The following is a 27,935-nucleotide window of genomic DNA, read 5'->3' as shown; positions in this document are numbered from 1 at the left end:
CATTTTTCAAAGTGCCACTTTATTACAAAAGTATAAACTTGACTGACATTTTCATGAATAGTAATCTTGATATAAAACATTACAATCTTTTGCATTTTTAGCACTTAATTACAAGCTTGGAGTACAAGACCCTGTAGTCTGATTAGCAAACACACAACATTAGCTGCCACATAAAACTTAGCTTGGCTTTTCAAAGAACACATCATAGCTTAAATGGCTTTGAAAAATAAACAAAAGCACACCAAAATTCACATTGTAACTTCTTTGCAATTTTGCCACCAGATAAGTCATTCCAAAAATACAACCAAACATAAATAGTAAAAGATAGATTTCTTGACACCAATTATATATTTATTATTATTTCTCTTTTTGTAACATACACACGCACACATTGCATCAACATACATAATAATAACCACATTGTGTGCTGGTATATTTGGTCAAATGAAGTTTTCTTCTTTAGTATCCAGGTTGAGATGACGTTTTATGCTATACTTCTTATATGCTCCTTTACAATATCTCTGTTGTATCGTTGTCATTTATTGTCACTGCACTGTTGTTGTTTTTCTGTATATTTAAGATGTCACTGGGGATTGAGAGGAGATCAAAATGTTCATCAGTGGAGTGATGAGACACAGTAGCTATAGAGGGTTTGATAATGGATGTCAGTTCCACCTGCGTTCAGAGTTGAGGAGGGTGAAATCACCACCATCAGTGATCGGGATCGTGAGGCAGAAGCAGTATCTTGATTGATCCACAGTTTGTGTAGACTCCACCAGCATGCCCCCTTGACTTGATATGGCCCCTGTGGTTCAGATAGTAGCATCCTCTCCTCTCTGTGTTAAAGATGAAGGCAGTGACCAACTTGACAGTAACCATTACCAGAGATTCCCAGTGACCAAAGCTATCCTGAATCAGAATGACATTTTGCTCTCTAAGAGAAACAAAGCAACGTAATAACTAAACAATCAACAACAGTAACAAAAAAAAAACGTTCTTAGGTACCACGACAGTGCTTGATTTGATTTTTTTTTTGCATGCAACACTAAGCAGGCAAAGTGCAAGAACTGGATCGACAAAATAAAACAATTAATTTACAGATGGCAGTGGAGACAGTTATCAGTCCATGTGATATGTAACAAATGAAAAGGGAAAAATATATTGTATTATCATCTGTGAATATGGTCAAAATTATTTGTGTTTTTTGTAGGGAGGAATGCAACAATGTGTGCAATTTAGTTAATTATTCTCTCATAATTTGACTCTTGGTCCCTGAGCTTTCAAGTCTTTTGATTAATATTTAATTTATTTACTTTTAATATTTTTAATTCCTTCCTGAATCACACCTCAACCAACTTGGGTGAAAGGTCTGCCATACACAGACTAAGTGCTACATCGGGAGTAAACTGAAAGTTGTGCTCATTCCTAAACTAGGGCTCCAGGATTGCCAGTACAATAACACTGTTTTAACCATAGAAATGAATTATATTTCAATGGTTATACCCGCAAAAATTGGGAAGAATTTAGGCAATTTTCCCTCTAATTGTGCTCTGCACATTGTTAAAATAGTGCTACCATCCTACAGATTTTTCTGTAATAGTTTTGTGCTCATTTCTCATCACTACCTTTGGATTCAAGGTAGGGTTTTGACCCAGCCAAGGACTTTCTCTTCAGCCCAGGTTGTTAACCACTGACCAACACTGTTGCCCTAGGCTCTGAAAGGCAGGAAGTTATGACTGTAATGTAAACATGTGTGAGTGAGCATGAGAGGGCTCAACCAGCTTTCCTTAACTGTGGTCTTCTTTTTAAATGCTAAGGAGGTGAGAGGTCACAGGTCACAGAGGGAGCAGCCTTAGAGCCCAGTGACATACATCTCCATGCCGTCGTTGAAGGTGAAGATGGTGGTGGTGCTGGAAGTGGCAGTTCCGCCCTGCTTCATGTCCCCAATACTCTCGTACAGGTTCTCCCCAGGCAGCAGCAGGGCTTTGGCTGGAAGGTGCTGTAACTTGGGGGTCTGCTGTGTGGGCGGCGGAGGGGGAGGCTGCTGCTGCTGCAAAGGCTGCTGGGACTTCTTCCTCCTGGGCCTGAGGGTGGCGCAGGTGTTGGGAGGCCGTTCGGTTCCTCCGACTCGCTTCCAACCCCCACCACCTTCCATTGGCTCATAGGCAGGGTTGCATTCCTCCCCCATCCCGATGGACTCGTAACAGTGGTCCTCCAGAGTTGCAGAGGCTCCTCCGACGAGCTTCCCTTCCTGCGGGGCCCAGTTCTGGGGCTTGACTACCACACTGAATCCCCCGTCTCGCTCCCGGTCCCGGTCGCCGCGCCCCAAGGTCCGGAAGCCAATGTTTGCTGGGGGAGACCCAGGAACAGTTCTCTTCTTCTTGCCTGGTTTGCACACCTTGGAGTACATCTCTGCAGCCTGGAAACCACAAAGCACAGGACAACCTTCAGTACTATTCAGTCTGATAAACACCATGAACACAGACTTTGTAATGACATACATACTCACCAGAGGAGGCTGGTGAGACAAGCTATAGTAGGACGGGCTCATTGTAATGGCTGGAATGGAATTAATGGAATGGTATCAAACACATCAAACATATGGAAACCACATGTTTGACTCTGTTCCATTAATTATTTTCCAGCCATTACAATGAGCCCGTACTCCCATAGAGCCACCCACCAACCTCCACTGATACTCACCATAGCAGTAGATGGCTGTATGTTCTCTCCACTGTGAGGACTCAGAGGGCCTAAGGGTTTGTTTTGGAGCATGGTGATTTCATCATCCTCTGGAGGCTTCCATATGTACTGCTCTCCATTACCCATGAAAACTGCCTCCTGCCAGCCAATCAGAGAACAGGAGAAATGAGTTGTCAACACATCACATATGATTAAGATGAAACACAGCAATAAAACAAACAAAACATCATGCTTTGGTATAATACTTGCGGGAGTGTAATGAAAAGTTAGGTTTCAGGCTTATTGTTCAAAATGCCTTTGCTCTCCTCTGCTAAGGAGCATACAAGTAATTCCTTTTAAAAAATCCTCATCAATCTACACACAATACCCCATAATGACAAAGCGAAAACTGGTTTTTAGACATTTTTGCAAATGTATTAAAAACAAAAAACAGAAATACCTTATTTACATAAGTATTCAGACCCTTTACTATGAGACTCGAAATTTAGCTCAGGCGCATCCTTTCCATAGATCATCCTTGAGATGTTTCTACAACTTGATTGGAGTCCACCTGTGGTAAATTCAATTGATTGGACATGATTTGGAAAGAAACACACACCTGTCTATATAAGGTCCCACAGTTGACAGTGCATGTCAGAGCAAAAACCAAGCCGTGAGGTCAAAGGAATTGTCCATAGAGCTCCGCGACTTGATTGTGTCGAGGCACAAAAATGTCTGCAGCATTGAAGGTCCGTAAGAACACAGAGGCCTCCATCATTCTTAAATGGAAGAAGTTTGGAACACACCAAGACTCTTCCTAGAGCTGGCCGCCCGGCCAAATTGAGCAATCGGGGGAGAAGGGCCTTGGTCAGGGAGGTGACCAAGAACCCAATGGTCACTCTGACAGAGCTCCAGAGTTCCTCTGTGGAGATGGGAGAACCTTCCAGAAGGAAAACCATCTCTGCAGCACTCCACCAATCAGGCCTTTATGGTAGAGTGGCCAGACGGAAGCCACTTCTCAGTAAAAGGCACATGACAGCCCGCTTGGAGTTCGCCAAAAGGCACCTAAAGGACTTTCAGACCATGAGAAACAAGATTCTCTGGTCTGATGAAACCAAGATTGAACTCTTTGGCCTGAATGCCTAGCGTCACGTCTGGAGGAAACCTAGCACCATCCCTACGGTCAAGCATGGTAGTGGTAGCATCATGCTGTGGGGATGTTTTTCAGCGGCAGGTACTGGGAGACTAGCCAGGATCGAGGAAAAGATGAACGGAGCAAAGTACAGAGAGATCCTTGATGAAAACCTGCTCCAGAGCGCTCAGGACCTCAGACTTGGGCGAAGGTTCACCTTCCAACAGGACAACAACCCTAAGCACACAGCCAAGGCAATGCAGGAGTGGCTTCAGGACAAGTCTCTGAATGTCCTTGAGTGGCCCAGCCAGAGCCCGGACATGAACCCAATCGAACATCTCTGGAGAGACCTGAAAATAGCTGTGCAGCGACGCTCCTCATCCAACTTGACAGAGCTTGAGAGGATCTACAGAGAAGAATGGGAGAAACTCCCCAAATACAGGTGTACCAAGCTTGTAGCGTCATACCCAAGTAGACTCGAGGCTGTAATCACTGCCAAAGGTGCTTCAACAAAGTACTGAGTAAAGGGTCTGAATACTTATGTAAATGTGATATTTCTTTGTTTTTTTTTTGTAATAAATGTGCAAACATTTCTACAAACCTGTTTTTGCTTTGTCATTATGGGGTACTGTGTGTAGATTGATGAGGATTTTTCTTTTTTACCATCTTAGAATAAGGATGTAATGTAACAACATGTGGAAAAAGTCAAGGGGTCTGAATACTTTCCAAATGCACTGTAAATCCATTACAATTAAATGTTTAGCTCGCAACAGAATTACTTCAGCTGTAGAAAGGCATCAGGAGAAATTGACTGTACAACTCAATGCTCTCTAGGGGCTGCCTAGGGACCCAGCATCCATGACAGATCCTAAAGAAGATGCATGCTCATTCAAACACCTCAAACAGCCTTGCAGGCATAAATGTAGGAATCATCTAGATTCTAGACCATTACAGTTATTCATGCAAGCTGTATAGCTCTACATTATTGGAGCACAGGGGATACTAACCAAATCAAGAATACATTATGTATATTAAAACTAGGATTACAGTCTTGACTTGAAGTACCACATCTTGTGGATTTTAACTGAAAGGTGCAGCTTGCTGTTTGAATGACAGGACTGAAAGCAGCACCATTGTCTTTCTGCAGGGATAATGGTTTGTGTTTCAATGCATTGCATCATCCAGATGGCATTGGGCCTGAGAGAGCAGCGCTGTGAAGACTGCTAAGTACAAAACAGAATCTTATACAAAACACACAAACATACACACACACAGTCTGTGAGTAATAAATGTAGTGAACTGCAAGTGCATAAAGAGACATGTAAAAACATGCAGGAAAATGCAGTGAAATGAATCAACATTTCTCCACACATTGCCTTTGTCAAGGTCTGACTTTTAGACTTCCCTAACGAACAGCAATATTTATCTATTTCATTCTGTATTATCAGCCTTTTCTCTACCAACCTTGGGGAAGGTGGGCAGGTTGAAGGCCTCCGCGTTTTTCCGGGGCATTTTCACGCTCTGAGGGTGTGGCGGAAGCGGGGCAGGATGTGAAGGTGGGGCATGGCGAGGAGGCGGCACCGGTGCCTCCCCCATATCCGTCCCACTATCTATCTTCTGGGGGACAGCCTTGTCCACCTTCAGGAGCTTCCGGACGCAGGCATACTCTGCAGTAGTCTCCGGGGGGTGTGGAGGAGCCATAGCCTGGGGGATGGGCTCAGGCTCGGGGAGTGGTTCATTCAACCCATCCCCGTCTGGGTCAGGGGGGGCAGGGGTGTTGGCTGGGACGGCTGGAGGGGCTGGGGTGTCTGTCTCTCCGGCCCTGCCCACTATTGCGTAGAGGTTGTTATCAGGGCCACGCTTCGGGGAGGAGCGTTGACCTACCTCAGAGTAGGTATGCTCTTCTCTGGTGCCAGAGGGTACCTGGGGTAGCGTCCGTCCCCCGGAGCGCAGGTCAGAGTTGGACCGGCGGCTGGGCAGCAGCAGGAGGTCCATGCTGGCCGGGCGGTTCTTTTTGGATGACTCTGCAGGACACATGGAAACCAGAAAGGTTAGCATTCTTTCACACCTAAATAAAAGAAGGCTTTGTAAAAGGTGTAAAGATCATTGTTTGTTATGTAGTGAAGATTTCTACAAATGGAACTGAACATTTGTGATACTCTTATGCCTAAGAGTTGTACTCACTCTTGCCATTGCAGTTTAGCTTGTTCATCTCACTGTCCGACTTGCTGATGGAACGCAGCCTTGACTGCTTGAGTATACTCTGAAAAAACAAAACAAAATTATAGCTTTTCTCAATTGCTTGAAAGCATAATGTATCCATGTTTAACCTAAAGTGATGCTCACAGCTGAGGTAAATGTGGAAATATGAGGGATTCTCTGCTCACCATGTCCATCAGCCTGTGCTTCCCACTTTCATTGGAGACATTATGCGTCTTTCCCTTCCTATAATATACACAACATTTAATGTACTATAAAGATGCAAACAGCTGTGTGTGTGTGAGTGCGTGTGTGTGCACATGGTCATGGTCATTAACTTGTCTCACCTCTGGCAGCCCACACAGAGCACCACGATGAGGATGGTGATGACGAAGGCTGAGGCAGCAGCGATGGCACCCAGCAGCAGGACCTTGCCGTAGGTAGGAGACGTGAAGTTCAGCCCGTCCTGCATGGAGGCCATGTGGGAGCGCTGGCGCTCGCTCTCTCACAACCACACACACACACTCACCACACACATGCACACCACACACGTAGGTGCCACAACCTCCCTAGGATCTGCAGAGATGGAGTAGGAGAGGAAGGAGTTGTGTGTTTGTCATACAGATCAGCTGCTCTTATTTAAGCACACATAATTATAATGGGAATGGGGAACTTGGGCAAACATATCATTCAAATAAAAGGAGAACGCATCATGAACAACAGTTGTTTCAATTGCTCCGTTTGTTCCATTGCTCCAATAACCAACAGAAGAAAGACATAGGAATAACCAAGAGGTCAACCACAGCATTTCTGACCTCATTTTCTTTGTCCTTCTCTTTTCCTCTCCACTGCCTGTCATTTACCATGTGGCATCTTTATCTTCCTCGGCTCGTTAACGATTTGGGGCATTTCTGACATATCCACAAACGTCAGGTACCTAACCTGTTGTGTCCAAAGAGCCCATAGTGCTACAATCAATATCAATGGAATTAATATCCAGATTCAAACGTGTGCTGGACTTTGTCTTTGAAACTACCACAATACACTTAGCCTTTAGTCTACAGGGACCACCCTCACCAGGACCTCTACACACACATATACTGTATCAATAATCCTTGAGAGACACCAGTTGAAGATATGCTGATATATTTGTTTGTTTAGTGTAATAAAATTCACCCCTGTAACTATCATGATTTGCCCCATGTTTTAATCATTTCTTCACAACAGTGTAAATATTAAGAGGGTTGATGAGTCACATTGGAGCTAAAAATACTGTAACACAGACAGAGACACAGGAACAAAGAGAGGAGGCACACATTGTTATTTTATTCCAAAACCAAAGAGAAGACAGAGAACAGAGGAAGTCATATTTTCTTTGATTATATTGTCCTCCAAGCTTTTTCCTCTCTCAGTGAAAGAGAAGTTTAAGGTAGACAGTTTGATTGAAACAAAGAGGAAAAGTCCTTATCAGGATTATTTCATGATGCCCTCCAAATCTCCAAGGGACAGCAGATATGTTTCTGATATAACTGTCCTGGTTAATCAGTTGCATATTTTCACAAAATCTGTTAAATTTATTGAACTACATATTTACAGAAGAAAACATATTCCCCACCAAGTATTTTGAACCAGCAACCCTCAAGGTGCTAGCCTATTTTGAAACAGGTTCCCAAACCTCTTCTCACATATATATTAATTGGTGAATATACTGTAGCACTCTTTATACATTACGATTCATATGACTCATTTTACTCTGATCTATAGTCTAAAGTCTCTATACCCTCAACTTTCATGACTTTCCAGAGTTTATCATAGCCTCTTGTTGACTTACAGTTGAGGCTGAGTCGGGATGGTCTCAATTAGTACATCGAAGGAAAGAGTTAAACTTTGTCTCTGCATGTGGCTATGGTGGGACACCTGTGCTTCTGAATATATTCATGCTAACTATGGAGTGCCATAACCTGGCATGAAAAACATTTGACATGTAAATCCTCAGGTCACACAGCATGCTGAGGTACAGTATAATAAGTCCTTTATGTCCTTGTTAACAGTACAACATTGTTTTCGGCCCCACTACCGCCATCTCCCCCCAAACACTGGTTCAGACCAGCTGCTAGGTAATTAGGAGGTACTGTGCTGTATGTCCAGTTTCACAGGTGCTTTTCCCCTCTTCAATTAACTCCTATTAGGTTACTCCTATATCCTTCTCTCTCACACACCCTTATCTCCCCTGACTGTCTGACATCCCTATCTCGGGATGGGTGGGGGTGTGGGTGGGGGGTTCTGGGCAGGTGGGGGGAGTTCTGGGCTGTGAGCCTTTGCGCTTGCATCATCCATTCTATAGGAACAGATGAGGTTGTAAATAATGTAGCACTGATTTGCAACATATGGAAATTTCACACAGGGAATTTCACCACCAACAGATATGCATGTTTCTGCAAAGTGTTGATATCTTTGAAGCATTTATCTTATGTCCTCCTTGGGATTTGGAGTAAATAATTGGTGGAATGCACACACATTCTTTTTTGGTTTTAGCAAAAGAGTGTCTATGGTCAGATCAATTCAGTGGCTATGGGACCAATGTGCCAATTTGGTATGCACTTACATGGTTTGTATTGGCAATGGTGATCCAAAATGGCTGAATCAGCTCAGATAAATGAGCCTTTACCATCGCAGTGGGGTGTGGTGATGGTCTGTACAGTGGTAGTAGGGCACATGTTTACATTGCAAATTATTTGGGAGAGAATGTTCTGATTCCTCCAAAAATATGGTTTCATCCAAACAGTCTTCCGCTGTTCTCATAAGTATGATACAAAGTGCTCTCAACAGGGCACAAACACAAACTGTGCTCTTTCTTGACTCGCAAATTAATCCCTGCTTGATAAATATTAATAGAATGTATTAATAAATTACATTTAGCAAAGGTAGAGAGCCAATCACTACATACCTGTACACATCTTTTGGCAATGACTGTACAATACATTGAGGCAGAAAACATGCTTAATAACAGCTCTTTATTACCTTACTACTTAATGGATGTACTTATACACTACCGTTCAAAAGTTTGGGGTCACTTAGAAATGTCCTTGTTTTCTAAAGAAAATCACTTTTTTTTGTCCATTAAAATAACATAAAATTGATCAGAAATACAGTGTAGACATTGTTAATGTTGTAAATGGCTATTGTAGCTGGAAACGGCTGATATTTAATGGAATATCTACATAGGCATACAGAGGCCCATTATCAGCAACCATCAATCCTGTGTTCCAATGGCACGTTGTGTTTGCTAATCCAAGTTTAGACAGGAGAGGTGAAAAAACCTGTAACTTTATACAATTAAATACATTCTCACCAGAATTCAAATGTCTTTAACTGCTTTCCAACTCCTTCCCCAGAGTTGACCCAGAATATGTATTTTGTAACACTCTCACCAGAATATCCTGAATATTCTGAAATACCCAAATGGATCCACAAAGTCATATTCTATTCATTCACAAATCTGACAGATTCCAGTGTATCTAAATCGCCTTGGGAACAGAACACATGTGTAGAGAGCAAGGGTAAGGCAAGAGGAAGAGAGGAAGCAGAGTAGGGCTGAAAGGAGGGCGAGGAAGAAGGAGAGAGACAGGCACATCAGTGTATGCGTGGGACTTCAGTGACAGGTGTTTGAAGAAGCTGAAAAGCTGATGATGAGAGGAGGCTGTCACAATCCCAGAGCCTGGTTCCCAGAGCTGCTGCCTTGTTGTCTCTGTCGGTCCTCCTCCTCCTCCCAACATATTCTAATCTACTCTCTCTCTCTCTCTCTCTCTCTCTCTCTCTCTCTCTCTCTCTCTCTCTCTCTCTCTCTCTCTCTCTCTCTCTCTCTCTCTCTCTCTCTCTCTCTCTCTCTCTCTCTCTCTCTCTCTCTCTCTCTCTCTCTCTCTCTCTCTCTCTCTCTCTCTCTCTCTCTCTCTATACCTTCCCTTACCCCTCGGCTCATAGGCAGAGTGACGCCTCAGCACTGCAGTGTAATCTCTGGCCCTGGAGCAGCTTCCTCTAAGCTAACCAATTGGACGTTGCACTCCAAGCAGAGCAGAGCAAAGCAGTCAAATGGTCCTTCACCAGAGCCTCCTCTGCTAAACAAAGCCCCTCTCCCCAGCCACAGAGAAAAACCCCTCATCCTATGGCACTACTACGCGCTTATACCTCAAACTGTAAATGTTCATTCTTCTTCTAATCTTGTCCTCCCTCATATCCCTCATTCCAGACATCCCCTTGTGTTGCCCTACCTGTCTGTGTGTTACTGGGGTGACAGGAGGCTGGCCATGTCAGAGTATAAGGGAGCTAAGGAGAGGACATGTGGTGTGGGTCCTTGAGAGACCATAGAGACAAGTTTTAGAGCATGTTGATGCACCTCTTTATGCCTACATTATGTCTTTAAGCCTGTATCTGCATGCTCATCTGTTTTGTGAAGAAGGGATCCGGGGGTGTATTTAATCTGTATAGTCTGGAAAGGGTACTGGGTTGGAAATCTTTAAAAAATGTGTCTGTGCTTGTCTACCTACCATCAACCCTCAAGCATCCTATGCAGACAGACAGACAGACAGACAGGCAGGCAGGCAGGCAGGCAGGCAGGCAGGCAGGCAGGCAGGCAGGCAGGCAGGCAGGCAGGCAGGCAGGCAGGCAGGCAGGCAGGCAGGCAGGCAGGCAGGCAGGCAGATAGACAGATAGACAGATAGACAGATAGACAGATAGACAGATAGACAGATAGACAGATAGACAGATAGACAGATAGACAGATAGACAGATAGCAGATAGATAGATAGATAGATAGATAGATAGATAGATAGATAGTGAAAGAAACAAAAAAAACTGAGAGAGGCAAGTAACTGGAACAGGGATGGGCAATTGCAGCCTCTAATGATGAGTTCAGATTTTATTGTGGCCCCCACCCCCATCAAAGTTACCCATCCCTGAACTCGAACATCCTTCATACACCCCAGGCCCATGCAAAAGGGCTCCGGTAATTAAAACATGTCAGCATCCTATCAGTGTGAGTGGGGGATACTGTACACAGAGCACTTTCAAGTAGAGCACAGGGAAATAAATACATACAGGATGTTCCTTTAGTTTAAAACGAATAGGAAACACCAACTGAAGCATGCAAAGCTCCAGCAATCGAAAACATAAATAAGTAGAGGAGTAAGAGCAGCACCTTGTTGGTAGGGTAGGGTTACACCACTACACTAAGGAGTATACACACAAACGATGTGCATCAAAAAATTGACTTTGTAAAACCATTCCTGTGGTTCCAAGTAATTTGTATGGGCTTATTTCACATGTGCATCCAAAATACTGCTAATGGCAGTTCTGCCACTTCTCTCGTGTGTCAAGGACAGTGAGTGGACAGAGGTAATTATGTTAAATGCCTAAACATTTAGCACCTGTTGCCTCTGTGCAGCAAACTGGGAATGTTCCTGGAGACTTTAGGCAGCTTAACATTCCAGAATTCCCATTGATCGTTCTTCATGTTTACCAATTCGGTGCCTTTTGAGAAGTGTAACTTTGTTTTTAAAAAACATTCTGTCATAGAGAACACATGTTCAACTTCATAAAAAATATGTTATCCCATCTCAAAAGGTTAAAGTTGCAATCAGCAGTTGAAACAATAACAATGCATACTCCTTGCACCTGTGTCGGTAAAAAGCTGAGGGATGGGGCTGGAGAAATGTAAACAATCTCAAATTCATAGGTACAGTTATGGATGCAAGGAATGACCCACCAATATATTAAAAGTATGGTTTGAATCATGTTTTGAGGCTATATAGTGTTTGTTTACATTAGAGTAAAGCAAGTTTATATTTTGGGTTCTGATGGGGTACGACAGTTGAACTAAGCTCATGAGGCATTTATAAAATATATTCTTAAAGAATCAATGGGCACATATCCTTAATTTATAAGTCGCAAAATGGATGTGGCAACTGCTGATTGCCCCTTTAAATAAAAAAATTACTATAGCAAGTGCCTATTAAGTGCCAAATAAAGTAACAGGTTTGACCGTAACAGGTTTGACCGTAACAGGGTTGACGATTTCATCTTAAATCAGCCATAAATCCCCTTGTGACAGGGGGAATGGAAGCTTGTTGTGTGCAACAGGGGGTGGCAATTGAATGCAAGCTTCTCAGACATTTTTACATTGTTCAAACATTTCTAGCCTATCTATCTATGCTTAACAGGAGTGACTTGTTATGCTCGACCCGCTATGTTTTCCACCACAAAACTACAGAAAATTGCCAAAAATAGTAGAACCAGCTCACCTGCTTTTACACTATGATTTGGCTATTAAAAAATGTTTTAAGTAATAGTTTCACCATATTAAAATGTGATTTCAGTTCAGGTAACAGGGTTGACCTTAAAATGAGGGACAGACGTAAATAAATCACTAATATAAATACTGATCTTCAGAAATGACTTTGTCAAAGCAATAAAATAACTACGCCTTTACAATGATGGCGAAAACTTGGAGAAATGTTTGGGTTAATGGGTTAAAATTCCTAGAAGTCACTGAGGGTGCACAGAGGGACATGTCAAACATGCTGATTGATTGAATTATCCATGTGGTCTAGCCTTTATTAAAGGGTACTTCATTTAATATAACAGGCTTTTAAATTTCAATATTGGTGCACAATTTCTACAATATCAAAAGCACTCATTTTGGGGAATGACCCATGATGACATATGAATGCCTTTTTACTGGTGATCAGTGATCTGCTTAGGCATCACATCATCAAAAACTTTCACACACACCAGGGTTGGGGCCAATTTAGAATTGAATTGAGAATGCATCATAAATTCCAATTAAATTCTTAAATTTGAATTGAAGTAGTAAACTGGATACAGAATTGCACTTTGAATTTGAATAAAAGGAAATAGAATTTAATTCAGTGAAATTCAAATGCCTCTTCTATTCCATATTATGTGTAGTCTACACAAATATATGTATTTTACACAAAACATCAAAATGTCATTATATACATGCATATCAAATATTGTTGAAACAATTGATTTTCAGGACAAACTCTTAAAATGAATGATCAAGGAAAACAGAACCTGTACGCAAATATTTAGTTATTATATTTCATTAATCAGTCTTAAAGGACACCCCAGAGGAAGTTGCTGGTACTGATTTTATGTACTTTTCTGTCGTAGAGAGGAAATGCACATTTAGGTTCCACCTCCGAGGAATGACGAATGCTACATATTCAAGAATTGGGTGTGGGAATTTCTACGTGGAGTTGATAAAAAAATAGGGCACTGTCAGCCATCAGTGTAGCTAGCTAGCATGCTAACCTTATCTAGCTAGCTAATGTTATCAATTCAAATCAAATCAAATTTTATTGGTCACATACACGTGTTTAGCAGATGTTATTGCGGGTGTAGCGAAATGCTTGTGTTTCTAGCTTCAACAGTGCAGTAATATCTATCTAACAAGTAATATCTAACAATTTCACAACATATACCCAATACACACAACTCTAAGTAAAGCAATGGAATTAAGAATATATAAATAAATATATAGACGAGCAATGTCAGAGCGGCATAGACTAAGATACAGTAGAATAGTATAGAATACAGTATATACATATGAGATGAGTAATGCAAGATATGTAAATATTATTAAAGTGACTAGTGTTCCATTTATTAAAGTGGCCAGTGATTTCTAATCTGTGTATATAGGCAGCAGCCTCTAATGTGCTAGTGAAGGCTATATAACAGTCTGATGGCCTTGAGATAAGCTGTTTTTCAGTCTCTCGGTCCCAGCTTTGATGCACCTGTACTACCCTCACCTTCTGGCTTTCCACCTTCTCCACTGCGGTCCCGTCGATGTGGATAGGGGGGTGCTCCCTCTGCTGTTTCCTGAAGTCCACGATCATCTCCTTTGTTTAGTTGACGTTGAGTGAGAGGTTATTTTCCTGGCACCACACTCCCAGAGCCCTCACCTCCTCCCTGTAGGCTGTCTCGTCATCGTTGGTAATCAAGCCTACTATTGTTGCAAACTTGATGATTGAGTTGGAGGCGTGCTTGGCCACGCAGTCATGGGTGAACAGGGAGTACAGGAGGGGGCTGAGCACGCACCCTTGTGGGGCCCCTGTGTTGAGGATCAGTGAAGTGGAGGTGTTGTTTCCTACCTTCACCACCTGGGGGCGGCCCGTCAGGAAGCAGGACCCAGTTGCACAGGGCAGGGTTCAGACCCAGGGCCTCGAGCTTAATGATGACCTTGGAGGGTACTATGGTGTTGAATGCTGAGCTATAGTCAATGAACAGCATTCTTACATAGGTATTCCTCTTGTCCAGATGGGATAGGGCAGTGTGCAGTGTGATGGCGATTGCATCGTCTGTGGATCTATTTTGGGCAGTAAGCAAATTGAAGTGGGTCTAGGGTGGCAGGTAAGGTAGAGGTGATATGATCCTTGACTAGTCTCAAAGCACTTCATGCTGACAGAAGTGAGTGCTACGGGGCGATAGTCATTTAGTTCAGTTACCTTTGCTTTCTTGTGTACAATGACAATGGTGGCAATCTTGAAGCATGTGGGGACAGCAGACTGGGATAGGGAGAGATTGAATAGGTCCGTAAACACACTAGCCAGCTGGTCTGCGCATGCTCTGAGGACGCGGCTATCGATGCCATCTGTTGTTGCTGTTTGTTCTTTTAACTACACCACATTTAAAAGATTTGCCAGCTGGCTCTATGGCTGGTTCTGGAACTGGATTTGTCATAAGCACTGATTTAGAGAAAACTTTGCCACAGATGGAAACCACTGGCCTATCTTTGACTTTGCCATCTATTGTTATCTCCAAAGTTATGGCATTTTCCATATTGAACTATTGAAATATAGCTGATATGCATTTTTCTACATTGTAATGGACACGGTGCAACCTTTGGTAGGTAGGCTGCTGGCAGGCTTCAGCTGTGGTACAGCAAAGCCAAGTCAGCCCATGCTTATGGTTCTCACAGGGGAAGTGAAATGATAGGCTACAATGACTTTGCTCATGATCATGCACGCCACAAATGACATGTAACTATAAGTTCCTTTAATTTTATTTTGCGGGTGCCCTTTCATTATCTGGATAGAAATTTTTCTAGCTAATGTTACACCAATCAAAGCAGTGGAGTGTGTAGTTAAGCAAAACTTTTGTGGTCAAAACCATTCATCTTGGGGGCGATGGCGGGAGCGGGTTTGCAAAATGCTATCATATCACGCAATTATACCATTTATCAAACGGTCATGTATAAAAATAAAAAAATACAGACTAGCTCAAAAATAAGTGAACATTTACAAATTATCCAATGGATATGATAATTTTCTGGTAAAAAATAAAAAATTGGAGGTTCAAAAACATACGTTTGTGCCCCTTATTTTAATTTGCTCCATGGCTCAGGCAGCCAAGTGGACACAAGGCTGTTTGGCTCATCTCAGTTGGGAAGAGGAATAACTTTGCAGCTGTTTCTGATTAATAAAGAATGCCATGCTGGTGGGTGGTAACATTCAAATAAAACCCAGCACTGAAACAAAACGAATGGCATAGGAAAAGACACCGCATTCACACGGATTTGAACAAAGTGGGCAGTTCGGATGTCAATTCAAGCCCAAATATATCATACTTTGACTAAAATGATGACTTATTGACTTAAATCATTGTGCAACATCATGGGTAAGATCTGGCCATTGTTTTTCATCTCGAAAAAGTGGATTTCTACTGGTGTGGGCCTTTAAATTTTGTTCAATATGGCAAAGATAAAAATACTCAATTTCACAGAATGCATTAGTTAAACCCTCAAGTTGACCCTGAGGACTTCAAAAAGAAGCCAAACAAATGAAAAAATTGGTGGAAAAAAAATTGGCTATTGTAGGCACTACATTTAAAAGAGTACAGTGGGCTCCAAAATTACTGGAACCCCTGACTGGCAATGCACAAACAAAATATAAACAATATAACTATAGAGATAAACTCAAAATACCAACATGTGAAAAATACTGTACTATATTAATGTCCCAATGGAACCCACCAAAATCATTTATTGATTAAATTAAAAATCAATGTCCTTCAAATCAAGGTTTCACAATTAATGGCACCCTTAAAGATTATTTTAAATAACATCTACCAAAATTAAACCAGGAATTAAATTCCACTTATTTAAGTTTATCTAAGTCTTAAGGAACTATATTGAGCCATTACATCACTTCCTGTTTCACTAGGGTATAAAAATGAGGTAACACGCATGCAATATCCCTTTGTCATCCAACATCATGAAGAAAACAAAAGAACTGGCAGTTCAAAAGAGACAGATGGTCATAGTTCTTCATAAATCTGGTAATGGCTACAAGAAGATCCACAAACTAATGAATATACAGTGGGGAAAAAAAGTATTTAGTCAGCCACCAATTGTGCAAGTTCTCCCACTTAAAAAGATGAGAGAGGCCTGTAATTTTCATCATAGGTACACGTCAACTATGACAGACAAAATGAGGAAAAAAAATCCAGAAAATCACATTGTATGATTTTTAATGAATTTATTTGCAAATTATGGTGGAAAATAAGTATTTGGTCAATAACAAAAGTTTCTCAATACTTTGTTATATACCCTTTGTTGGCAATGACACAGGTCAAACGTTTTCTGTAAGTCTTCACAAGGTTTTCACACACTGTTGCTGGTATTTTGGCCCATTCCTCCATACAGATCTCCTCTAGAGCAGTGATGTTTTGGGGCTGTCGCTGGCCAACACGGACTTTCAACTCCCTCCAAAGATTTTCTATGGGGTTGAGATCTGGAGACTGGCTAGGCCATTCCAGGACCTTGAAATGCTTCTTACGAAGCCACTCCTTCGTTGCCCGGGCGGTGTGTTTGGGATCATTGTCATACTGAAAGACCCAGCCACGTTTCATCTTCAATGCCCTTGCTGATGGAAGGAGGTTTTCACTCAAAATCTCACGATACATGGCCCCATTCATTCTTTCCTTTACACGAATCAGTCGTCCTGGTCCCTTTGCAGAAAAACAGCCCCAAAGCATGATGTTTCCACCCCCATGCTTCACAGTAGGTATGGTGTTCTTTGGATGCAACTCAGCATTCTTTGTCCTCCAAACACGACGAGTTGAGTTTTTACCAAAAAGTTATATTTTGGTTTCATCTGACCATATGACATTCTCCCCAATCCTCTTCTGGATCATCCAAATGCACTCTAGCACGGGCCTGGACATGTACTGGCTTAAGCAGGGGGACACGTCTGGCACTGCAGGATTTAAGTCCCTGGCGGCATAGTGTGTTACTGATGGTAGGCTTTGTTACTTTGGTCCCAGCTCTCTGCAGGTCATTCACTAGGTCCCCCCGTGTGGTTCTGGGATTTTTGCTCACCGGTCTTGTGATAATTTTGACCCCACGGGGTGAGATCTTTCGTGGAGCCCCAGATCGAGGGAGATTATCAGTGGTCTTGTATGCCTTCCATTTCCTAATAATTGCTCCCACAGTTGATTTCTTCAAACCAAGCTGCTTACCTATTGCAGATTCAGTCTTCCCAGCCTGGTGCAGATCTACAATATTGTTTCTGGTGTCCTTTGACAGCTCTTTGGTCTTGGCCATAGTGGAGTTTGGAGTGTGACTGTTTGAGCTTGTGGGCAGGTGTCTTTTATACTGATAACAAGTTCAAACAGGTGCCATTAATACAGGTAACGAGTGGAGGACAGAGGAGCCTCTTAAAGAAGAAGTTAAAGGTCTGTGAGAGCCAGAAATCTTGCTTGTTTGTAGGTGACCAAATACTTATTTTCCACCATAATTTGCAAATAAATTCATTAAAAATCCTACTATGTGATTTTCTGGAATTTTTTTCCTCAATTTGTCTGTCATAGTTGACGTGTACCTATGATGAAAATTACAGGCCTCTCTCATCTTTTTAAGTGGGAGAACTTGCACAATTGGTGGCTGACTAAATACTTTTTTTCCCCACTGTACCACTGAGCACTGTCAGGGCAATTATAAAAAAATAAATATGGAACAGTTGAAAACCTCACAGGTAGAGGACGCAAATGCATTTTTCCCCCCAGGATAGGGAGGAGGATGGTGAGAGAAGCAACAAAATATACAAGAATCACTGTGAAAGAATTGCAGGCCTTGGTGGCATCTTGGGGTCACCAGGTTTCAAAAAGCACCATCAGACGCCACCTCCACAACCACAGGCTCTTTGGAAGGGTTGCCAGAAGAAAGCCCTTTCTGACCCCAGGACACAGACACAAGCGCTTGGAGTTTGCCAAACGTCATTTAAATTATGACTGGAAGAAGGTGCTTTGGTCAGATGAGACCAAAATTGAACGTTTTGGTCAGATACAGCATCGGCATGTTTGGCGTCGAAAAAGAGATGCATACAAGGAGAGGTACCTCATACCCACGGTGAAATATGGTGGTGGGTCAGTGATGTTTTGAGGCTGTTTTAATTCCAGAGGTCCAGGGGCACTGGTTAAGATTGATGGCATTATGAATTACAGTAAGTATCAGGCAATTTTGGCTGACAATCTGGTTGCCTCTGCCAGAAGGCTGGGACTTGGCCATAGGTGGACTTTCCAACAAGACAATGACACAAAACATACCTCAAGATCCACACAGAAATGGTTCTGTGACAACAAAATCAATGTTCTGCAATGGCCATCTCAGTCACCGGACCTCAATCCAATCGAAAATCTGTGGGCTGAGTTGAAGAGGGCAGTTGATAAGCACAAACCCAAGAATGTGAAGGATCTTGAAAGGATCTGCATAGAGGAATAGACCAGAATCCCTCCAAATGTGTTCCTTAACCTTGTCAAACATTACAGGAAAAGACTCCATGCTGTTATCCTTGTCATGAGCCCTCTCACTCCACCGGGTTACCACCTTAATGTGTTTCCACTATCTTCCACTCTGCTCATCTCTCTCTCTCTACTCAGCCTAACTAGCTCCACCTGTCCCTGCTCTGCTCGGCTCTAATTACTCTGCCAGCTGCGCTGCATTACCCACTAACCTCTCCCAGTATTTAAAGTCCTGTCTTTCAGCTCTCCTTTGTCAGATCGTCTGCAAAGCTCACACCCGGAACCTGTGTGCTCGCGCTTCTGGCTCACCCTTGTTTTGTGACCCCGGACCTGCCTGATTCTTGGATACTCTTCTGCCCCAGGAAAACCAGACCGGCTTTCTGCCATTACGACTCCTGACTACTCTTCGACCCCAGTAACTCTGACCAGCCTTCTGCCTTGCTACAACGTATTTGGATTTCCCTTGAACTGTACTTCTGCCTTGTTTCATCCGCCCCGTTGTGTCTGTGTTTCCTCCCCCCAGGACTTCTGGACCACCAACCACCGGCGTCATCGGACGCATCGCTGCCACTGGGGGGGCACAGACCCAGCACATTGGACGGGATAACCCCTGGAGCCTTCACTCACTCCCTACTTCCCTTTTCCCTTAAGTTTTAATAAACTTTCTGGTGTGACGCAATTGTGGTCCTCTTGTCGTCTGTCTGAACCGTGACAGTACGATCTGACCATCATGGACTCAGCGCACACTTCCCCGACATGGAAACCGAAGAACCTGAGCAACCCACCGCCATGCTACGCCTGGAACACACTGAGAGAGAGCTAGGCCGCATGAGCGGCGACATCACCTCTCTGCTTCAGGTCGGCCACCAACAGCATCAGCAGTTCCAGCAGCACCAGCAGCAGTCCCAGCAGCAGCAACAACAACTCGCCAGGATCATCCAACTCCTCACCAACCTTACCCCAGCCAGTCTGCCCACCAGCCCTGCCTCCGAGTTACCTGCCCCGGTCATTGCAGCCGCTGCCCCGGAACCCAAGATTGGAAACCCCGAGCGGTTCAACGGCGATTCTACCCAGGTCCGGCCATTCCTGACTAGCTGCCGACTTCAGTTCTCCTTGCAGCCAAGGACCTTCGCCACGGAGGGGGCTAGGGTCGGGTATGCCATCACTCACCTGACGGGCCGAGCTCGACTCTGGGGAACAGCAGAGTTCGAACGTCAAACCCCCGCATGTGCAACCTTCGACCTGTTTGCTGAGGAGATGCTGAAGGTGTTTGACCTGGATTCACCAACCGCAGAGGCGTCTCGTGAACTGTTCAGTATTCGACAAGGCAGACGTACAGTCGCAGACCATTCCATCGACTTCCGAACCCTGGCAAGACGAAGTTCTTGGAACACACCATCGTTGGTGGACGCGTTCTTCCATAGCTTGGCTGACTATATCAAGGACGAGTTGGTCTCCCATGAACTGCCTTCCACTCTTGATGAAGCCATCGCACTGACTGTCCGGATCGACAGAAGGATACAGACCCGTCGTCGTGAGAGGGGGCGCCAAGGTCCACCAACTACCGGCATTCGGAGAGATCCGACTGGGCTCCTGTCAGCTACTGCCACTCACCCAAGTCAGCTTGATCAGTCTGAGCCTATGGAGATTGGGCGAGCCTCTCTCACTCCTGCAGAGCGCCAGCGCCGCTTCACCTCAAACCTCTGCCTCTATTGTGGAGGTGATGGACATCGTGTGGTAACCTGCCCTTTAAAAGCCGAAGCTCACCGGGCATAGGGGGAGTCCGGTTGAGCTCAATGACCATCCAGTCCTCCGACCGCAAACCCTTGCTGCAAGTTCACCTCCGCCTCTCTGACTCAACTCACACCCTGGCTGCTCTGGTGGATTCTGGCGCCCGAAGCCAACATAATGGACATCAAGCTGGCACGCCAACTGGGACTGGAGAACCTCCGTTTGACACCTCCTATTCCTGCCCGGGCACTGGACGGACACTTACTCGGATCGGTCACTCATGTCACGGCCCCGGTCTTGATGGGTCTGTCCGGAAACCATCAAGAAACTATCCAGTTTCACCTGCTCCCCTCTCCAGGCCAACCCCTCATCCTGGGTTACCCATGGCTCCGCCGGCACAACCCTCAGCTCGACTGGGTGACCGGGGTGATCAGGGAGTGGGGAGAGGACTGCCACCGAACCTGCCTGCTTGCTGCCGCACTACCCCCTCGGCCAGTACCTACTAACTCCGCTCCTGACCTCTCCCATGTCCCAGAATGCTACCATGGTCTCAGAGAAGTGTTTAACAAAGCAAGAGCCACATCTCTGCCCCCTCACCGACCGTACGACTGTGCCATCGACCTCCTCCCTGGAACAGCCCCTCCAAGGGGCCGTCTTTATTCGTTGTCTGCTCCTGAAAGAAGGTCCATGGAGGACTACATCAATGACTCTCTGTCCACAGGATTGATCCGTTCATCTTCATCTCCGGCTGGTGCTGGCTTCTTCTTTGTGGGGAAGAGGGACGGATCTCTTCGCCCCTGCATCGACTACAGGGGACTCAACGACATCACAGTGAAAAACCGTTACCCTCTCCCTCTGCTCACCTCTGCTTTTGAGTTGCTCCAGGGAGCCACTGTTTTTACCAAGTTGGATCTCAGAAACGCTTACCACCTAGTGCGGATCCGGGAGGGAGATGAATGGAAGACCGCATTCAATACACCAACAGGCCACTACGAGTATCTGGTTATGCCTTTTGGCCTCACCAATGCTCCTGCTGTGTTCCAGGCTCTAGTGAATGATGTACTGCGGGACATGTTAAACAAGTTTGTCTTCGTTTACCTGGATGACATCTTAATCTACTCCAGAAACCTGTCTGAACACACCCGCCATGTCCAGCAAGTCCTTCATCGTCTTCTGGAGAATTCCCTCTACGCCAAGGCAGAGAAATGTGAGTTTCACGTCAAGACAGTGGCCTTCCTGGGGTACATAGTGGCAGAGGGAAGTATCCAAATGGATCCTGCCAAAGTATCAGCAGTCACTTCATGGCCAGTTCCGGAGAACAGAAAGAAGCTGCAACAGTTTCTGGGGTTTGCTAACTTCTATAGAAAGTTTATCCGGAACTACAGTACCGTTGCTGCCCCTCTCACTGCTCTAACCAGCACCAAGCAACCCTTCACCTGGACCCCAGCAGCCGACAAGGCCTTCAGTACCCTCAAGGTAAGGTTCACCTCCGCTCCCATCCTCCAGATGCCTGACGTGGACCGGCAATTCATTGTGGAGGTGGACGCCTCGGATGTGGGAGTTGGTGCTGTGATTTCTCAGTGGGCTGCGGAGGATAGGAAGCTCCATCCCTGTGCCTTTTTCTCACGTCGGTTGTCGCCCTCTGAGTGCAATTACGACATAGGGAACCGAGAGCTGCTGGCTGTGAAGCTTGCCTTGGAGGAGTGGCGTCACTGGCTGGAGGGGTCCACCATTCCATTTCTCGTTTGGACCGATCATAAGAACTTGGAGTACATCCGCACGGCCAAACGGTTGAACTCCAGGCAGTCCCGCTGGGCCCTGTTCTTCACCAGGTTTAATTTCACTCTGTCATACCGGCCTGGATCACGCAACACCAAGCCAGACGCCCTCTCCCGTCAATTCCAGAAGGATGACAACCCCTCCAAGGATCCTGTGTCGATTCTGCCAAGTCCCTGCATCGTAGCAGCTCTGACCTGGGCTGTTGAGGAACAGGTGCTGGAAGCTCTCCGTAACCAGCCCGGTCCCAGCACTTGCCCAGCTGACCGCCTTTTTGTCCCCGAAAACCTAAGGTCCCAGGTCGTTCAGTGGGGACATGACTCCCGCCTAGCTTGTCACCCTGGCTCCACCCGCACTTACAACCTGCTCGCCCAGAGGTTCTGGTGGCCCGCTCTGAGAAAGGATGTACGGGAATTCGTCCAAGCCTGCCCCATCTGCAACCAACACAAGTCGTCCTGCCAGCCCCCAGCCGGATTGCTGCAGCCCCTGCCTGTGCCCAGACGTCCCTGGTCTCACATCGCCCTTGACTTTGTCACGGGGCTGCCCCCTTCAAGGGGCAAGACCGTCATTCTCACCATAGTTGACCGATTCAGCAAGATGGCACACTTCATTCCCCTCCCCAAGCTCCCAACCGCCAAGGAGACCGCCCAGGTGGTCCTGGAACACGTCTTCCGGATCCACGGACTGCCAAAGGATGTAGTTTCTGACCGTGGTCCACAATTCTCCTCCGCTTTTTGGAAGGAGTTCTGTCACCTGCTGGGAGCCACAGTCAGTCTGACTTCCGGATTCCATCCCCAATCCAATGGGCAGTCAGAGCGGGCAAATCAGGAGCTCGAGAAGGCACTGCGATGCATGACTTCACGCAACCCCCACTCCTGGTCGCAGCAATTGACATGGGTGGAGTACGCACACAATTCTCTGACCTGCTCTGCCATCGGTATGTCCCCTTTCCAATGTGTTTATGGATACCAGCCTCCTCTATTTGCCAGTCAGGAAGGGGAGGTTACTTGCCCATCTGCACTTGCGTTTGCCCGTCGATGTCGCCGCACCTGGTCACAGGCCCGAGCCACACTTCTCAGATCCGTTGCCAGCTACACTACCGGGGCCAACCGTCGGAGAATCCCTGCTCCCACCTACCATGTTGGTCAAAGGGTGTGGTTGTCGTCAAGGAACCTGCCACTCAGGGTGGAGTCGCAGAAGTTGGCACCTCGGTTCATTGGCCCATTCCCTATCATAAGAGTGATTAGCCCAACTGCTGTCCGGCTCCAACTGCCTAATTCCATGAGGGTGCACCCCACTTTCCATGTGTCTAAGATTAAGCCCATTCATGAGAGTCCGCTGGTCCCTGCTGCGCCTTGTCCTCCTCCTCCACAGCTCGTCGATGGTGGTCTGGTTTACACCGTCCGCCGCCTGCTTCGGTCCAGACGGAGGGGTAGGGGTCTCCAGTACCTCATTGACTGGGAGGGCTATGGACCTGAGGAAAGGACCTGGGTGCCAGCTAGTCGGATTGTGGATAGGACTCTCATCACCGCCTTCCACCAACGGCATCCTGATCAACCTGCAATCCGTAGGGGCCGCCCCAGAGGGATCCCTAACCGTCCTGCCCGCTCGGCTTCCTGTCCTGTGCCTGATCCTGTCTCGGGACCTGTCCCATCTCCCGACCACGGCCCTCCGGCTTCCTCCGAGGATGAGGGCGTTCGCTCGGACCGTTCGGAGGAGTTCTAGCCCTCCTCCGGCTCCCCTCCTCCCGCCCGGCGTGGTGTTGCTCTTGGGACTTCTGGGGCCGTCCCTTGGGGGTTCTGTCATGAGCCCTCTCACTCCACCGGGTTACCACCTTAATGTGTTTCCACTATCTTCCACTCTGCTCATCTCTCTCTCTCTACTCAGCCTAACTAGCTCCACCTGTCCCTGCTCTGCTCGGCTCTAATTACTCTGCCAGCTGCGCTGCATTACCCACTAACCTCTCCCAGTATTTAAAGTCCTGTCTTTCAGCTCTCCTTTGTCAGATCGTCTGCAAAGCTCACACCCGGAACCTGTGTGCTCGCGCTTCTGGCTCACCCTTGTTTTGTGACCCCGGACCTGCCTGATTCTTGGATACTCTTCTGCCCCAGGAAAACCAGACCGGCTTTCTGCCATTACGACTCCTGACTACTCTTCGACCCCGGTAACTCTGACCAGCCTTCTGCCTTGCTACAACGTATTTGGATTTCCCTTGAACTGTACTTCTGCCTTGTTTCATCCGCCCCGTTGTGTCTGTGTTTCCTCCCCCCAGGACTTCTGGACCACCAACCACCGGCGTCATCGGACGCATCGCTGCCACTGGGGGGCACAGACCCAGCACATTGGACGGGATAACCCCTGGAGCCTTCACTCACTCCCTACTTCCCTTTTCCCTTAAGTTTTAATAAACTTTCTGGTGTGACGCAATTGTGGTCCTCTTGTCGTCTGTCTGAACCGTGACAATCCTTGCCAGAGGTGGTTGCACTAAGTACTAAATGAGGAGTGCCAATAATTATGAAACCTTGATTTTGGTGACATTTATTTTGTATTAAATAATTTTATGATTTTGGTTGGTTCCATTGAAACATTAATATAGTACAGTATTTCTCACATGTTGGTACTTTGAGTTTATCTCTATAATTATATTGTTTATATTTTTTTAAGTATTGTTTGTGCATTGCCAGTCAGGGGTGCCAGTAATTTTGGAGCCCACTGTATATAAACATTGTTTCCAGAGAAAAGTGATATATTCTTTGGTATCTGGAAGTGTGACCTGTCAGATTCAATGAAACTCTCATGTTCTATGGCTGAGTGGAATTTATTTGAATTGCACTGAATTCAATTCTACTTCCTGTCACTCAAGCTCAAATTCTAATTCTACATCCTGTGGGTTGTGGCCAATTCAATTTGAATTTCAACTCATGAGTTGATTGGGAGTCAATTCCAAAATCCTGAAATGAGCCCAACCCTGACACACACACACACACACACACACACACACACACACACACACACACACACACACACACACACACACACTCATATACCAACAGATACATTGTCTCTATTCTCTCTATGTCCTGAACTCCCATGGCCAAAGCAAGCATAGCACTTAAGTCCTGATCAATCAATTGGGAGATGATGTGGAGAGCAGCCCCACCTTTTATCTGTGAGTCATTCCAGCCACACACACACATACAGACACACACACACACACACACACACACACACACAGAGAGAGAGAGAGAGAGAGAGAGAGAGAGAGAGAGAGAGAGACACCATGAGCACATTGAGCCACAATGTGTGTGCACCCTATGATGCTGACAAAAGCAAATCCCAAACCACCACCTCCTTTGCTACATTTTATCCTGTAGCAAACTCAAATGTATTTCGTCTTCTCCACAAGTAGGCTACACACAATGTTTCATATTCAACCTCTTCATTAAGCATCAGTCCAGTAGCCTGCTATGTGAGCCTAATGATTTGCGCCCTTGCCTGCACTGCACACCGCGACTCTCTCATAGGCTGGTTGGGTTTTAACATCTCATCCAGAACCCCGACAGCTCAAACTGCAGTGATTCCGGAGACAACAGGTTAGAGACCAAACACCGAGCAGGCATGGCTGGCACACCATGACACTTGCCATGACAGAGAAGACTGGGTGTGAACACGCGAGGCGAATTTGACCGTGCCAAGGCATTTGAAAGAATCACAAAAAAGGTTCAGAGACACACACACACATGAGAATCGATGCAGTGATTGTCATGTGTGCGTGTTCTCATTCACTGACCAAGCTTGGTGATCTCTTATCAAACAAAAATATCGGTCTAATGTTAATTATCTTTATGATTCACAGAAGCCTCTCGAATACTAAGCATGCGATGTAAACGTAGCCTAGCCTACACATAAACGTTTCCATAATGCTCGCATGCAATTGCATTGAGGTTCTCTGATGAATCGGTTAATTAGATGTCTAATCACGAAAGCCAGGCAATGCAGTGATATTGTGGCTGTTGCACACGTGTCTGCTCTATTAAATGCATGACCACTGGAAATAAAGGTAAGGGACCCTGTGAACACAAAGAAAAAATCGCGAGGAGCAATGCATTTAGCTTACCAATCAATGATCATATTGAAAAATATGAATAAGCTAATCAAATTTATGTCAGCAGAAAATCTATAATCAAATTATGTGGATATATGACAATCCCACATGCTGATAGAAAGACATGTTCGAGGCAGAGCATTGCGCCAGGAGCTCATCTCATACTCACTCAGCTCAGAGATTCGGGAGGCGCGACGGCGCGCAGCGTCCACTTTGGTCTGTTCCTTCAATTTCTGCTTCCACTCAGACCATCCACTCCCCGCTAGCATAATCAATTAAAGGCGATAACTGGAGCCTCTTGTGTGAGAAAACATTAGCCTAATGCAGCATTGCATTTGGCATTTTTGGACACCTCCGCCCCCCTTGCACCCGCTATGCATGCGCCCCGCTTTCCAAGTCGAAAAGCAAAGCAAGCAGACAGATTAACTATTTTCCGCTGTATCCCCTGTGTTGTATCGAACCGTCAGATTTTCCACCACAGTTTCTCAAGCCCCCTCCATCTCTACACTCTATTCCTCAGTTCAGTGGTATAGCCATGTGACAGAGAGAACTGGAGAACCCCAATTATGAATTTGTGTTTTGCTTCTAGCGTCATCCCTCGGAAGGATGGAGAAGTGCGGTGAATGGAGCGCGTGGAGATTGGCATAACCTTTCAATCTAAGCCATCACATTGATGTGGACGTCTGAGGTGAAATAGATGACCATGTGTAGGCTTATAAATGTGTAATAATAATGTGGTGAGTGTTAGCCAAATGCTTTGTAATCACCAAGGACGGGTCATAATTTGGTTGATCAGGCTGTGTTATCACATCACTGGATGAAACCAAATAATTATTATTCTGTATTTTACTGTGTCACAGTAATAGAACACCCGTTTGACAAAGTGCTGACAAATCATCACAACGATTCCAACCTGGTCTATTGAGTGGCGCTATCCTTCAGCACCGCCCTAACGCGGGTTTTTCTGTGCAAGCGTTTTCCTGTTTGGGTTATAGGCTTCAATATGAGTTGGACATGCCTTTGTAGTACTTCCATGGTCCATAGGAACCAGTTGTTTTAGGTCCTGTGGGCCTATGCAATGTTTGTAAATGACCCCAGGTGAGGGTTGCTTGAAAGTGAACAATTTGGGTGGAAAGAATGGACAAATATTTGTTTTTGAGAAAATATCACTGAGCCCAAAAATGTTCTTGGTCCTGTGCACATATAGGCTACTAAACGTTAATTCATTGTCCCTTCCACCAGCACCACCAACTACTGGTGTCTTCCACTAGTGCAGGGTAGAGCGTCCTTAGCGCCACACCTACCAGAGCATCCGTGTAGGGCAATTACTATGCCCCCTACCCTCCCCCTCGTTGTAACAGTCCTATGTGTTTTTCCTTCTCAGCTAGTTTTGTTCCACCACCGCAAACCACGACACGTCCCCGGACGGGAGAGCTTGTTTCAATTTGTAAGTCACTCTGGATAAGAGCGTCTGCTAAATGTTTGGATATGGGA

At 45.4% G+C, this 27,935-nt stretch overlaps 1 protein-coding gene across 1 annotated transcript; it reads right to left on the bottom strand.

Moving 5' to 3' along the window:
* Nucleotides 1–26,978, bottom strand: LOC121545679 (protein PRRC2A-like). Its single transcript, XM_041856429.1, has 7 exons — nucleotides 26,611–26,978; nucleotides 6,361–6,589; nucleotides 6,202–6,259; nucleotides 5,999–6,077; nucleotides 5,279–5,838; nucleotides 2,704–2,841; nucleotides 1–2,419 (listed from the first exon to the last, which is right to left on the bottom strand). Exons 2-7 carry the CDS (start codon nucleotides 6,492–6,494, stop codon nucleotides 1,853–1,855), a joined length of 1,536 nt encoding a protein of 511 aa, XP_041712363.1. The 5' UTR covers nucleotides 6,495–6,589; nucleotides 26,611–26,978; the 3' UTR covers nucleotides 1–1,852.
* Nucleotides 26,979–27,935: the final 957 nt, after the last annotated feature.

Source organism: Coregonus clupeaformis, chromosome 30 (assembly GCF_020615455.1).
Source record: "Coregonus clupeaformis isolate EN_2021a chromosome 30, ASM2061545v1, whole genome shotgun sequence".
Lineage (NCBI taxonomy): Eukaryota > Metazoa > Chordata > Actinopteri > Salmoniformes > Salmonidae > Coregonus > Coregonus clupeaformis.
The sequence above is the reverse complement of the archived record's forward strand: the minus strand, read 5'-3'. Positions and strand labels throughout refer to the sequence as shown.

Coding starts and splice junctions, on each gene's coding strand:
- LOC121545679 (XM_041856429.1), bottom strand. CDS start 6,494: ATGGCCTCCATGCAGGACGGGCTGAACTTCACGTCTCCTACCTACGGC. Junction 6,260..6,360: donor CTCTGTGTGGGCTGCCAGAG/GTGAGACAAGTT, acceptor TGTATATTATAG/GAAGGGAAAGACGCATAATG. Junction 6,078..6,201: donor AGCACAGGCTGATGGACATG/GTGAGCAGAGAA, acceptor TTGTTTTTTCAG/AGTATACTCAAGCAGTCAAG.